General features: G+C 27.5%; 4 protein-coding genes across 9 annotated transcripts; 2 read left to right on the forward strand and 2 right to left on the reverse strand.

Moving 5' to 3' along the window:
- Nucleotides 1-289: 289 nt before the first annotated feature.
- Nucleotides 290-2,466, forward strand: LOC127069831 (signal recognition particle receptor subunit beta). The gene is made up of 4 exons (XM_051007393.1): nucleotides 290-518; nucleotides 1,098-1,264; nucleotides 1,365-1,504; nucleotides 1,601-2,466. Exons 1-4 carry the CDS (start codon nucleotides 425-427, stop codon nucleotides 1,935-1,937), a joined length of 738 nt encoding a protein of 245 aa, XP_050863350.1. The 5' UTR covers nucleotides 290-424; the 3' UTR covers nucleotides 1,938-2,466.
- Nucleotides 2,467-2,652: 186 nt separating this feature from the next.
- LOC127069832 (pyridoxine/pyridoxamine 5'-phosphate oxidase-like) lies at nucleotides 2,653-4,323 on the forward strand. Its single transcript, XM_051007394.1, has 6 exons — nucleotides 2,653-2,937; nucleotides 3,116-3,272; nucleotides 3,340-3,439; nucleotides 3,520-3,573; nucleotides 3,637-3,836; nucleotides 3,921-4,323. Exons 1-6 carry the CDS (start codon nucleotides 2,904-2,906, stop codon nucleotides 4,084-4,086), a joined length of 711 nt encoding a protein of 236 aa, XP_050863351.1. The 5' UTR covers nucleotides 2,653-2,903; the 3' UTR covers nucleotides 4,087-4,323.
- LOC127069829 (histidine protein methyltransferase 1 homolog) lies at nucleotides 4,100-5,932 on the reverse strand. The gene is made up of 6 exons (XM_051007392.1): nucleotides 5,482-5,932; nucleotides 5,096-5,341; nucleotides 4,858-5,018; nucleotides 4,508-4,761; nucleotides 4,325-4,440; nucleotides 4,100-4,204 (listed from the first exon to the last, which is right to left on the reverse strand). The coding sequence occupies exons 1-6, from the start codon at nucleotides 5,519-5,521 to the stop codon at nucleotides 4,167-4,169; spliced, it is 855 nt and encodes a 284-aa protein (XP_050863349.1). The 5' UTR covers nucleotides 5,522-5,932; the 3' UTR covers nucleotides 4,100-4,166.
- A 618-nt stretch (nucleotides 5,933-6,550) lies between these two features.
- LOC127069827 (ATP-dependent RNA helicase p62-like) lies at nucleotides 6,551-13,711 on the reverse strand. 6 transcript variants are annotated; one of them, XR_007783745.1, is made up of 9 exons: nucleotides 13,642-13,700; nucleotides 13,422-13,507; nucleotides 13,054-13,095; nucleotides 11,536-12,591; nucleotides 11,132-11,310; nucleotides 11,000-11,059; nucleotides 10,768-10,886; nucleotides 8,784-9,194; nucleotides 7,922-8,070 (listed from the first exon to the last, which is right to left on the reverse strand). XR_007783745.1 is itself a non-coding variant. In XM_051007388.1 (8 exons), coding segments are annotated over exons 2-8 (1,671 nt in total). In that variant the 5' UTR covers nucleotides 13,424-13,507; nucleotides 13,642-13,697; the 3' UTR covers nucleotides 6,551-7,654. The 6 variants fall into 6 exon arrangements, 3 of the variants coding, with proteins under 3 accessions (XP_050863345.1, XP_050863343.1, XP_050863344.1); XM_051007388.1 differs by lacking the exons at nucleotides 8,784-9,194; nucleotides 10,768-10,886 and adding an exon at nucleotides 6,551-7,746 and having other exon boundaries at nucleotides 7,831-8,070; nucleotides 13,642-13,697; XR_007783743.1 differs by lacking the exon at nucleotides 10,768-10,886.
- Between the last annotated feature and the right edge of the window lie 33 nt (nucleotides 13,712-13,744).

Here is a 13,744-nt window from a genome sequence, read left to right on the forward strand (position 1 = left end):
ATATTATATTATATAAATATATTTGTGTCATATACTTTTTGATCATTAAAGTACGCAATACAGTTATTTAAATTACGTTATTTATATATAATAGGAGTATAATGATTATAATTTTCCGATGTTACACTTATAATTTATATTTTATCTATACCTATCGCGAAGGTACATGTACTACGAGCGAAGTTTGAACAATCTTAATGTATACGTAGTAATGATTTATCGTCTTTATCGATGGATATCTTGTTTTCACTATCGATAATGTAGGAATTCGTTTTTATCTTGTGATTTCTATAATATCGACAGAAGCGTCGATAACAGTAATTACTCATTAATGGAATCCCATAACAGAAAAGATATCTGGTAGGTTGTATTGTCAACGCATGTATTTAGAAATTATTAAGATAAAAATTTAATAATTTTGACGATGGAAGAACGTATGAAGCCTTTGCTGCAAGAAAATGCAAATTCAGAACTAATAGGCATACTGGTTGCAGTTTTAGCAATAGTAATAACTTTAGGTAATTAGAAATAGGTTAACCTATCCATATGCTATACACAGAATATAATTTATATTTATATATTCTCTTTTCTTTTATATGAAAATGTCACAAGAATAATTTTGTACATGTTATATTTAACTTTATTGTATGTAGATATGTACACTTGTCCAATTTATTTTGTATTTCAATTTATTTTGTCAACTAAACGGTTGTCGTGATTCTTTTAAAACATGTCCATTCTATAGAAAATTATTTATATCATAAATGTTTAATTTTAATAACTTAAATTATTTAAGACAGGTTCTGTTAAAGTAATACTTGAATTTTAACATAAAGAAAAAATATATTATTATAATTATATATAAGATACTATTCTTAAGTGTATAATAATATAATAGATACATCTTGAGTATAATTTAACTAAATAACTAAATGTGATTGTATTTATCCTTTTTAATTTAATTTTAATTTAATTTTATTTTTATTTAATTTTTAATATAGTAATTTCATTTATTCCTTATTTAATTTTGTCAAATGATCAAGCTTGTATATTTTTTAATTTTCTCAAAAGTAATATAATTCTATCTTTATCAATAGTACTATTTACTATATGGCGAAGACGAAAATCTGTTGGTCAGAATATTATATTAACTGGGCTTAGTGATGCTGGAAAAACGTTGATATATGCACGTTTGCTTTGTTCCAAATTCGTTCAAACTCATACATCTGTTAAGGAAAATATAGGAGATATAAATATCAATAATGTAAGTACACATACTGTTCATATATTTGATACTAGGATATATAAATTAAAAAGCAGTTTCAAACTTAAAAATTAATAACCTTTACAAATATTTGGTTCAGAATACCTTAAGGATTGTGGATATACCTGGAGATGAGCGTTTACGTTACAAATTTTTTGATAAATATAAAATATCTGCAAAAGGAATTATTTTTGTCATTGATTCAGTTACATTCCAAAAAAATATTAAGGATGTGGCTGAGTAAGTATCAAGAATACATTTGTACATCTGAATATTTCAAAGATGAATTAACATAAATATTTCACAGAACAATCGATAAATCATGTCTTTTTATAGGTACTTATACAATTTATTGTCAGATATAGATGGGCACAAAAAATTACCAATATTAATATTGTGCAATAAACAAGATCAAACAATGGCTAAAGGTTGTTCAGTGATAAAATCATTACTGGAAAAAGAATTAAATCTTTTAAGACTAACTAAAACTAATCAACTGGAAGCCACAGATGCAACATCCTCAAATATCTTTCTTGGGAAATCTAATAAAGATTTCGAGTTCGATCATCTCAATTCAAAAGTAGAATTTGCAGAATCAAGTGCCTTTACCAAAGATCTTGAAACACCTGCTCATATAGAAGCATTAGATGCATGGTTACAGAATGTTATGTGAATATGTACATCCTATTTTTTAATATATAAATTATTTGTAACTGCTTCTTTTTATTAATTTGTAATGTATATCAAACATTTTTTTATTCATAGAAACTGATCCTATATTTAATTAATTCATTATCGATACTTTATGACAATAATCCATTATAGAAATAACAAATAAAACAACTATTAATTGTCGTGATATATATATAATTTTCTTTTTTAGAAAAATAAATAAAAAATTGAAATGATATAAAAAAATTGTTGATAAAACAAGTTAATGTGATTCAAAGACTAAATAAAAAGATAATAAAGTATTTACAACTGAATAAGAACTTTGATCCATTTAAATACTTTCTGATCTATCATGAAAGATCAAGTGACTTTGAAAATTATAAAAGTCTATAAAAATTATATAAGAATGATGAAAGATCTAAATTCATAAATATTCACTTTATTCTGCATTGTACAATTGATTTATTTGTACTCTAAAAATGTAATCTTATGTGTATAAAATAAAATACTAATATATGTAACATAATACTGAAATTATGTACTCAGTAATAAAAAAAATTAAATATACTATAATTTTTCGGGATTACATTTTAATATATAAAATTGACGAGCAATATAAAAATATATTGTCCTGTAAGAAATATTTGAAAGTACCCTTCTTTATCCTCGCACTTAATACGGTACTGTATTTACGTAGATAACGGCTAGAAGACAAAAACATTCCAATAACCTTGAATGTACAAATTATTTTAGTTAATATGATGAGAAGATAACAAGAATAATGACTAAAGTAATAATGAGAGAACTGTGGAACAGTATAATATATTCATTCGACTAGGACGTTTCATTTCTGTAAAATTTCTAAAACTCTGTCTCATTATCGATTGAAACGTTAAGTTACCAGAATATTTGTCAGTATATACGTAAAAGCGTTATTGTTTAAGCGTTAAAAGAAACAATATAAACCATGTCGAGTATGCCCCATAATGTTAATATAGGAGGTATATTTAGTAATATATATAAATTATTTAAAATTACTATAGTTTTTAATTACGATATTTCCGATTAAATCATATATTTTTATCATCAATAATTGGCAAATTTTTTTAGATAATTTTATATATTAATAATTTAATAAACATTATTCATCATTTCATTGTTATAATAAATTTGTTTTAGATATGCGAATAAAATACAAAGATAGAAATGAAACCTTTATAGAAGAAAATTTGATAAGCAAAGAACCAATGGGACAGTTTAAAACATGGTTTAATGAAGCATGCGAATCACCACATATTCTTGAACCAAATGCAGTATTTCTTGGAACAGCAACTAAGTAGTTTGACTTTTAGATATATAAAATTTTTATAATGCAGCATATAATAAATTATTCGTTATTTCAGAGATGGCTTACCATCTGTAAGAACAGTATTATTAAAAAGTTTTGATTTGGAAGGTTTTAAATTTTATACAAATTATAACAGCAGAAAGGGCAAAGAATTAGTGAGTTTACATGCTTTTATTATCTTCTGTTATTATAATTAAAATTGAGACAATTAAAATTGTATTAAATTGATACTTAGGAACAAAATCCCAATGCTGCAATGACCTTCTACTGGGAACCATTACATCGAGCTGTATGATACACAGTAAATACATTTGTGATTTAACATTATTGATTTATATACCAAATATTACAGGTACGAATAGAGGGAACTGTTGAAAAAACCTCAGCTAAAGATTCCGATGAATATTTTAATAGTCGGCCATTTCCAAGTCAGATAGGATCTATGTCTAGCAAACAAAGTACTGTCATTGCTAACAGGCATACTCTTATTGTGAAAGAAAGGGAATTACTTGCTCAATATACAGAAGAAAACATTAAACGACCAGATTGGTGGTAATGCATTAACAAATTTCCTCAATTAATTTCCTGTATAATCATATATGATCAAATAACCGATTTTGAATCGATCTTATCTAGGGGTGGTTACATAGTTAAACCAAAATCGGTTGAGTTTTGGCAAGGACAAAGTGATCGTTTGCACGATAGAATTCGTTTCAGACGACCGATATCCGGAGAAAAAATTGATAACATTTTTGTTCATAAAGGAGAGAATGGATGGGTATATGAAAGATTATCACCTTAATAATTAGAACATGTTATTGCAGCTTGTCTCAATTTTTCTTCCAATGCTTTAAATTTTATTAAGTTGAATTTACATTTCTTTTATTTCCAAGACAGCTTTAATATCTCCCTTTGTAGACCTAAAATATACAGTTATATTATACTATATTATTTATAAAAAGAGAGAAAGTTATAAGTATTAGTAAAAAAGATTATTATAACTGTTAGTAAAAGATATATTTTTAACAATTAACAAAAACCTTTTGAATTTCTCCAGACCACTTCAGCATCAAACATTTTATCTTCCTTTACAATAGCTTCAAATTGGCGCATTCCTCCTCCTACACCAAAGTAATAGGTCTTTGCAGCTATGAGTCTAAAGGAATCACTTAGTTGAAATCGATTATTTGAAACTTATTGAAATCGTAAAATATAGTTCTTACCCAATGCCATTTGGTTTCAATTTCTTCTTAAATACTTCATATAATTTTTTATGATTTTCAGTATTATAAATAGTTTCACTGGTAAAAATGAAGTCATATTTTTTATGATCTCCATTTTTAATATTTTTTTCAAAAAGCATCGTAAATGATGCCCAATCTCCACAATAAAATTCACACTTTTCCAATGTTTTTTGCTTGTCTTTGAAATTTAAAAAAACATTTGGTATAGTGACGGATGAAATTACTTCTGCATTCTGTAAAATTTTCATTATAATTTTCATACTATATATATTACTTTAAATATTTTATATCATAACAAAAAAAAAAGAGAAATAATAAAATATACAAACATAATCCTGAAAATGAACAAAGGAACCTTTTAGGAGTGCTATTAACCCAATAATTCCAACACCACAGCCTAAATCTAGCACCAGCTTAGTTTCAAGTTTTATATTCTCTTGAATTATATATTCAAGTAAATCGTAAGTACATTCCCATATCTTCAAGCCACCTTGATTTGAAGTTTGCAATAATTATTTACAATAAGTATTATATAATTTTTTTAAATTATAATTGAATTATATATACCTTCATATTTTGCAGGTATAAGATCGGAATGTTGTGATTCTGCTTCGATTATATTTACAGAATTATTTCCTATTAAGTTGCATAGTACTTTGTCAGAACGGATTAACTTGAATTTAATTTCATCAAATATTTTAGTTTCTATATATTCATCGGATTCATAATTTCGATCGTAATCACACGGTGTTACTTCTATCCTAGATGCATTTATCCAATTAAGAACGGATTTTTCTTTATTACTATTGTTTTCTACAAAATATAATATATTAAAGAAATTTAAATTATAGCGCCAATAAAAATGGTGGCGATAATTGAAATAGTATTATAACCTCAAACATGATATCAAACTTATATATTTTTTAATAAATATTATAAAATGAAGTCGATACCTTCAGCATCATTTTTCTCAGAGAATCCAAATTTGAACATTCTATCCCTTTTATTATTATTTACTCATAAATCTTGATAAAAAAGTATTTTTATATATTTAAAATACTTTTATACATACTATAAAATTAAATGATTACAGATGATTCTCAATATTTCTTTGCTACTATTTTTACAAATTATGACAATATAAATCTTATATATTAATGAGAATTAATGTAATATCATTTAATATCATTTATATCGATAGTTTATAATTAATGTCTTGTGAAGTTAGTTTGAAAGAATATAACCAATCACAGCATGATGCATGTTTAGATTGTGAAAGTTAGATTCATGAAAACGATATTTTCGATATATCGAAAGTTATCAAACAGAATATAACCTATTGTAACACATCTAACATCACTCATTTACGACAATTTAGGTTTACTTAAAGTGTTAAAATCATAAGCAATTAATAAAAAAGTAACATTTGTTTTAAACTAATGTGTTATAAAAAATGTCAAGCACAATTAACAGTATAATAACTAATAGAGATCGAGATTGTTTGGCTTGCAGAATTGTTAGTGGTGGTGGTCTGATTGGATCAGGTCTTTACGTTTTCTATCATTCGAAGAAATTACAAAAACCTAAAGGAAAAACAGTGATGTATACAATTACAAGTGGTATATTACATTAATTATAAAATTAACATTTTCTTTTTTGCAAGTTTTATATTATTCATCGATTTTTACGCATATTTTAATTATTGTAAATTTGAGGTTATCTTATTATTAGCTCGTTTTACTTTCAGCACTGGTTTTACTGGGGACTGCTAGAATAATGGATTTACCACCGTTTCGAAATCAATTTAATCATAGATAACGCATAAATATTTAAATATAATAAAAATATATGAGAAAAAACATATTAAAATTATGAACAGATTATAACAATACTGTTCATGTAATAATACTTCATAAAAAATTGTAATTAATTAAAAACAAAAATTGTAATACGATCAAAAGTAAAGATTAATCGAGGTAACATTATGTAACAATGAAAATGAATAAAAAAAATAATATTCAATTATTTCCTTCAACCAGTCGAATTTTATTGTTGTCAACATAGGGATGATACATCAATGTGCAATAGTCTTATATAGTGCTTTATTTAGTCGAGAAGAAAATTAAATAAACACAGTTACGAAACCATCAATTTTAATGTCATGGGAGAATATACCATTTGATTTAGTAGAAGGATTTTTTTTTAAGTTTTGTTATTTTTTTTGAATAATTTGTCTTCGATAACATTATTTGTATAAAACTTTTCTAATGGAACGGGACAATTACAATGATTTTTATCATGACTTCTTTTCTGGAGTTCTTTCACACACACACGATTGAAAAAAAACTTTGCTTATGACCAGATTTGTATCTCTGATCATTTCAAAGAATTGGAATGAATACTGACAAGTTCGCTAAATTATTATACCCCTATACCATTCAATCCTATAATTGAGACGTGCTGTAAAACTTTTAAAGGAACTAAGTGAGAAAAAATGCTGAAATTATCGTAAAGTAGATTGGGAGATTCGAGTGTTTACAATTTTTATAAAAAGAATATCAGGCATATTTTTCTTTTCATATTATCAAATATCTTGCTGATGAAAAGTTCAGAAAGATATTATTAATTAATATAAAATTCCCAAACGAATAGTTTATTAATAATATATAATAACATCTTCATTTTATTTCCTAAGCCTGATATTATCTTTAAATACTATGCAACTCTCTTTTCTCTTTTTAACACGAATTCATTAAATATATATTTTATACACGTCTCAACTTTCATGAGAGAAAAAGAGAAACAAAAAATACAATGAGCAACGATATATTATCGTAAAAAATAAAATTTACTTTAAGTTTTTTTTTCTCTTTCTTCCTATCAATCACAGATATGTACAGATACTTTCTGTACGTAAAAAATAAAAATAACGAAATGTTCATCGTAAGAACCATAAAACAAAGAAAAATGTTTGGCCAGATAAACAATAATAAATGTTCCGTACACTCTCTGGTATTAACATAGAATGAACTTTCTAATGACAAAAATTAGGGTTTAATCGTACGTAAAACTAGATGTTTCGAAAGTCGATCGTTCAATACCATGTAAGAAAATAGATTTGTCCAATCAACTATTATAATTATTTCTTGAGCTGTCAAAACGTTTGTGTGTTCCAGAGAATGTGTTTTCCCTTCCACGGGCTGCATATCCCCAACGATCTAAAATAATTTATTTCATACTTTATTATTTGTTTCAAAAATATTTTATTGATTATATTAATCATATTCTGTTATAAGACTCACTACGATTGTAACCGCCACCACCAGTTCTCGTTGCTAATTCTGCCAATTTCGGATTGATGACTTGATTAGCCTCTTGAAGTACATTAATCAGATCTTTAGCTTGTCTGCTATTTTGTGGAGTAAAGAATGCGTAGCTCGTTCCTGTACTTTGCGAACGACCTGTTCTTCCAATTCTGTGTATGTAGTCTTCAGACGATGACGGATAATCGAAGTTGATCACATACTTTACATCGTCAACATCTAAAGAAAAATAATCATTATAAAGAAGGTAAAAACAATTGATGCGCATCATTGTTTTTCTTCTTTTAATTATATGACTCTAACAAGTTTTTCTTTTTATATTCCTGGCTTTTCATTTATCAAGATTGTTGTATAAAATAATAATATATAGAAATACGAATATGAAAGCTACAAAAAATGTAGCATTTACTTCTGTCATTAGATCTCTAATTTTTTTGTATCTTGCATTACAGCTTATATTATTTGTTCCTTACATATATATATATATACATATATACACGCACATATATATATATATATATACATATTCTTGTATACATATGCAGCTAAACACCTATAATCATTCGTTAAAATGAAATGGAATTTCTCTGTGTAAAACAGTAACCAAAATAAAATTTACTACGTTATCCAAATATGAAACATTTAATATGCTTTCTAAATCAATAATTCCACACAACATAGTAAAGATAATTCCAATAGCAATTGAAAATAATAATTTTATGAAGTATTTATATATATATAAAAAATTGATATATCAAAATTGATACAAAGAAAATATAGACAATATGAAAAAAAAAATTAGCACAAATCATATTGTTGTCTCCGGAATTATTGTCATAATGTGGAAGAATACGAATTAGCTTAGTTTATAAATTACGCATGAATGCGTACTTTATAACGCTTAAGTCTGCTGCATTATAATAAATACAAACCCAGTTACTGCTGAACATTGCATTCCGTATGACTGCATACAAAGCGCCCCAGGGGGTGTGTAGTCTTGAATGCAAGTTCAGATCACAGAGTGTTGTGTCCTAAGCATCACCTTCGAGTAGCGATAGTAGCAAAATCAATAGATTGTTGTCTCTGACACCGGCTGAGCATTGGCTATGAAGTGTGATGGTTGTACCAAAATGGAAACCAGCGTTTTATCTCACAACCAACCAGCGCGATAACGCCCGCGCACCACTATACTTCTGTGGTACACAGGCTGTACACAGAGGCACATTAAGTACAAGTATTTTATATGCAAAATTGCGCACGTACTATGAGTGAGCCATGTTTTTTCTTTATGGAACGAGATCGTTTTCATCGCACACTCAACGTATTCTGTGCACCATGTGCCTCTGAAACAAAAGACAACCAGACTGATTAACATAAATTAAAAGATGCCCACACTTATCACTAAAACCATTTTTTTTGTTTGTTTCTTTTTTTTCTTTTCTTTATTATTTATCTTTTCTTTTTTCTTTTCTTTTTTTCTTTCTTTCTTTCTTTTTTTTTTTTCTTTCTTTGTCGCATTAAAATTGTTCTCAAGTCTTCGACACAAGCCCATCATATCCTCGTCTTAGCTCTCAGAACTAATACAATGGGAATAGATTGCATTAGCAAATATTCGACAGCTATGCTGGTGGAAGCACACTTTACTTTATGTGCAAATTAGAAATAAAAGTAATTAATATTTAAAATTTTCAAATGTCAATCGTCAAATAGCATTACGATAAACATAATAACTGAGATAACTTATAAATAAATTATATTACATGAGAGTAATAAATTAAAAAAAAATTCTTTTGTAAGATGCTTTACACGTACATTATTTTCCAAACAACTATTTTAGTTATATAACAATTTCATGTTCTTTTTTCATTAAAATCACACAAAGGATTAGTTTATATTCTAATAGTGAAATTGCAATCTACTAATCCCATACATCTTTATGAATAAAATGTAGACATAATTGGTATAATTGCGCCTACAAAATTGATGAAAAAATATTATAATTTGTACATATAAAATTAAATTATAAATTTCAATGTACAAATATTGAATTGAAAAACAGTAAAGCTGTATGTACGTGTGTCGATTGGTAATATATTAATAACATAGTGAGTTTCATGTATAGGATGTAAAGAATATTGTCAGCTTATATACTTATTTTTACTAGTATATAAATATAGACAAATTATATTACATAAACGATTTAAAACTCACTATGTACACAAGGTAGGTCATCTAAAGTGTAAGAAATCAATTTCTTCAAAATTATCGAGCATAGCGATTTCACTCCTTTCTCATAATTATTCTTTTTTAGGAAATATTAAGGTCGGATTAATGAAACAGAAGAGTAATATTTCCGGAAGGAAAAAAATGATTTTGAGAAAGACATATTTGCTATTAAAACATTAAAAAGAAGTCAAGCATTACTAGTATGAACAGTTTTGAAGAAACTAGTTGATTATACTTGAAATGTCCTATCCTATACATGTGTTTATTTAAAAGCATTATATTGCATCTACTTAGAAAAAGTAAAGAGAAATATAAGCTAAAAATATTATTAAAAAATACCAGCTAACTAATGCCTTCTATTTTTCGATTTTTAAAAGCTTATGTAAAGTTTGAGAATATATCATAATTGTACTTTACACAATGTGTATCTTCTGAAAATACCACAGTTAATAGCAGGATCTATATTTCCTACCTTATAAATATATAAAAAAAATACTTTGTCATTATCTAACATTAATTCTAAATTTTTATCAAATACTCTCAAAAATATTAATGTTTATAACTTTCCTATAAAGCTTTTTTTTTGTTGTTGAAAATATGATCCTACTGTTGATAAGCAGCATTCTCAGATTATGTCAAACATATTGATTACATTGTCTTGTAATTAAAGTACTATGAACATATGCGCACCTACGAATATATAATGTTGTTTATATTAATAATTATTTCACTTTATCCATTGAACAGTGAGGCATCACTTCATATAACCAGTCTGTGCTACATCGCCACCTCCCTCTGTCTATCCTCTACTATTCACGGAATGATTGAATAGTTATAAAAACTTGTTTTTTTTTCTTTCTTTTTTTAAATAGCAAAAAATTTTTTCAGAAAAAAGAAAAACTAGAAGAAGGATATCACTTACCCAATCCACGTGCAGCAACATCCGTTGCTACAAGAATAGAACCTTTCTTGTTTCTGAATTCTGTAAAATTATACATTATGTTGTACATATTGTTACACAAAAAATTGAAGTGATATATACAAAAAAGCATACCTCTAAGAACATAATCTCTTTCTTGTTGTGACTTATCACCATGCATGCATACTGCAGGCCAACCATATCTCCTAATATTTCTTGTGATATTTTCAACTTTCTTTTTTGTCTCTACAAAAATGATAGTCTTTCCACCATCATCATTTACATTACCAATTTCTTGGAGTAGAGTTCCCAATCTAAAATTTGTTCAAGCATTTTAATAAAATTAATATTTTTTTGTTTACCTATTGATGTAAATATATATTATTCATAAAATAAAATCTGTGGGGTCAGTTCTTCTTAGAGGTCAAATGGTATGAATGCAATCAAAGAATTTCATTACCATCACCAATATCATCATATCACAGGTTTTTTTCCTCTTGAGAAAAGAAAGAACCTTCAGGAAATTATGAATTACTCACTTTGTTTCTTTTTCATGTTCTTGACATACATCAACTATTTGAAGGATGTTGTGATTTGCAGCCAAAGTTAACGATCCAATATTTAATTGAGTGTAATCAGTGAGATATTCTTCTGCAAGATTTCTTACTTCTTTTGGCCAAGTTGCTGACCACATGAGAACTTGTCTATCTGGTCTGATCTGTTCTATGATTTTTCTAATTTGAGGTTCAAATCCCATATCCAACATACGATCAGCTTCATCCAATACCAAATATGTACATCTTCGTAAATTTGTCGTACCACGTTCTAAGAAATCTATAAGACGTCCAGGTGTCGCAATACAAATTTCTACTCCACGTTCAAGATCACGTGCTTGACTGCCTTTTGGGGCACCACCAAAAATGCAAGTATTCCTTACATAGGATAATGAACCAAAATCATTGACAACGCTTTGTATTTGTTGAGCAAGTTCACGAGTTGGTGCTAAAACAAGAGCAATGGGTCCATCTCCTCTATTTAAAGGTTGTTGACTGTTGATGTGTACAATAGCAGGTAATATATAGCCTAATGTCTTTCCAGATCCAGTTTGTGCTATACCAACCATATTTAGCCCAGACATAGCAATTGGCCAGCCTTGAGCTTGTATAGCAGTTGGTTCTGTAAATCCTTGCTTTCTAATAGCCTGCATTACATAGTCTGGAAAATTTCCTTCTTCAAAAAATTGAATTGGATTAGGTATTTTTTCTCCCTTGAGAGTGATTTTGTTTTCTTCTCTAAACAAATCGACTTCACGAGGATGACGTGATTGTACATTTGGATGTGGTATATAAAAATCTTTTTTAAAAGGTTTTAAGTTCTCATAATCCCAATTTGGTTTCCTCAGATTGGTTCCAGCTACATTAGCATTACGTGGTCCACGTCCAGCAATTCCGCTTCCACTATTTCCTCCTGTATTTCCATTACGACTTCCAAAACGACTATTTGATCCTCCACTTCCATATCCATTCCGTTGACCTACTCCTCCACGATGACTCACACCATTACTGCGATAACCACCAGACATAGATCCATAAGTCCTAAAAAATAAAGTTAATTCTATATTTAATTGAAATAAGTTATTCCAGAGAAATAAAAATATTATAAGAAGAAAACCCAAATTTACTAGTAAATTATATAATTGTAGTGAACATAGAGAAACGGTTCCAGACTTTAATGTGTGGACTCCGAAGGCATTCATTCACATTTTACTCTTCCTCTTACAAGCATTCATGCTCCATCGAAATACAAAATGGAGGCATGCCAAAATAAGAGGTTTATAAAATTATTTAGTTTTTATATTTTATCTCTATATTAAAAACAAATCTTATACTTCACAATTATATGCAGAATTCGAAAACTGTTACATAAAAATATTTAAAAGAAAGAGAAAAAAATATTTTATATAATTAAAATTTTGCCATTAAGCCATTTCTAACAATCGATTTTATTCGTTATATATATAATATTTATATAAATATAAGGATTAGTAGAATACTAACCCAAGTTTTATTAATCCGAGTATAGTGCTCCTTGATCGTATCCTTAAATGAAGATATTTTGAATAGATAAAAATAAATCCAAATATAAAAGTAAATAAATCAACACCACTTTGAAAACGCTAAAATGTCTTCCAGAAAATTTTTTTCATCATATCGGCGAGCAAAATGGATACTTCCATTATGGACGACGGTTCGATAATTTCGCGCATTGCAAATGTAGCTGATGCGCATAATGGAAAATTCCAGAAAATCACACGACATTAGAAGGTTTCTATGAATCACTGCATAATTTACTAAATTACATTTCTCAATAACGAAAAAATCCCAACACCAAAAATACTCAAGTAATTCAATGAAATTTTACTTACATGTTTAATAGATTGATATAATGCTTCAATCCCCGAAATGTGATTTCTCTAAAGATTTTTCTTTCGTTGAAAAGCGGTAAAGATTTCTATAAATAAATAATGAAAATGTAATGATTTGTTAAAACGTAGAAGAAATATGATTATAAGAGGGTAAAAATATAAAAGAATAAAAGTAAAATAAAGGAAAAAAAAATTGCAATAATACAGAATGCAAACTTACCCGTACCGCTACCAGGGACAGAAAGAACGACCCAGGCAGATGCCGGATATGAGTCACCTAGGATTCTACTTCCTAAAGATAGTAGAGGGGGTAACAAGAACTG

This window comes from Vespula vulgaris, chromosome 16 (assembly GCF_905475345.1).
Source record: "Vespula vulgaris chromosome 16, iyVesVulg1.1, whole genome shotgun sequence".
Lineage (NCBI taxonomy): Eukaryota > Metazoa > Arthropoda > Insecta > Hymenoptera > Vespidae > Vespula > Vespula vulgaris.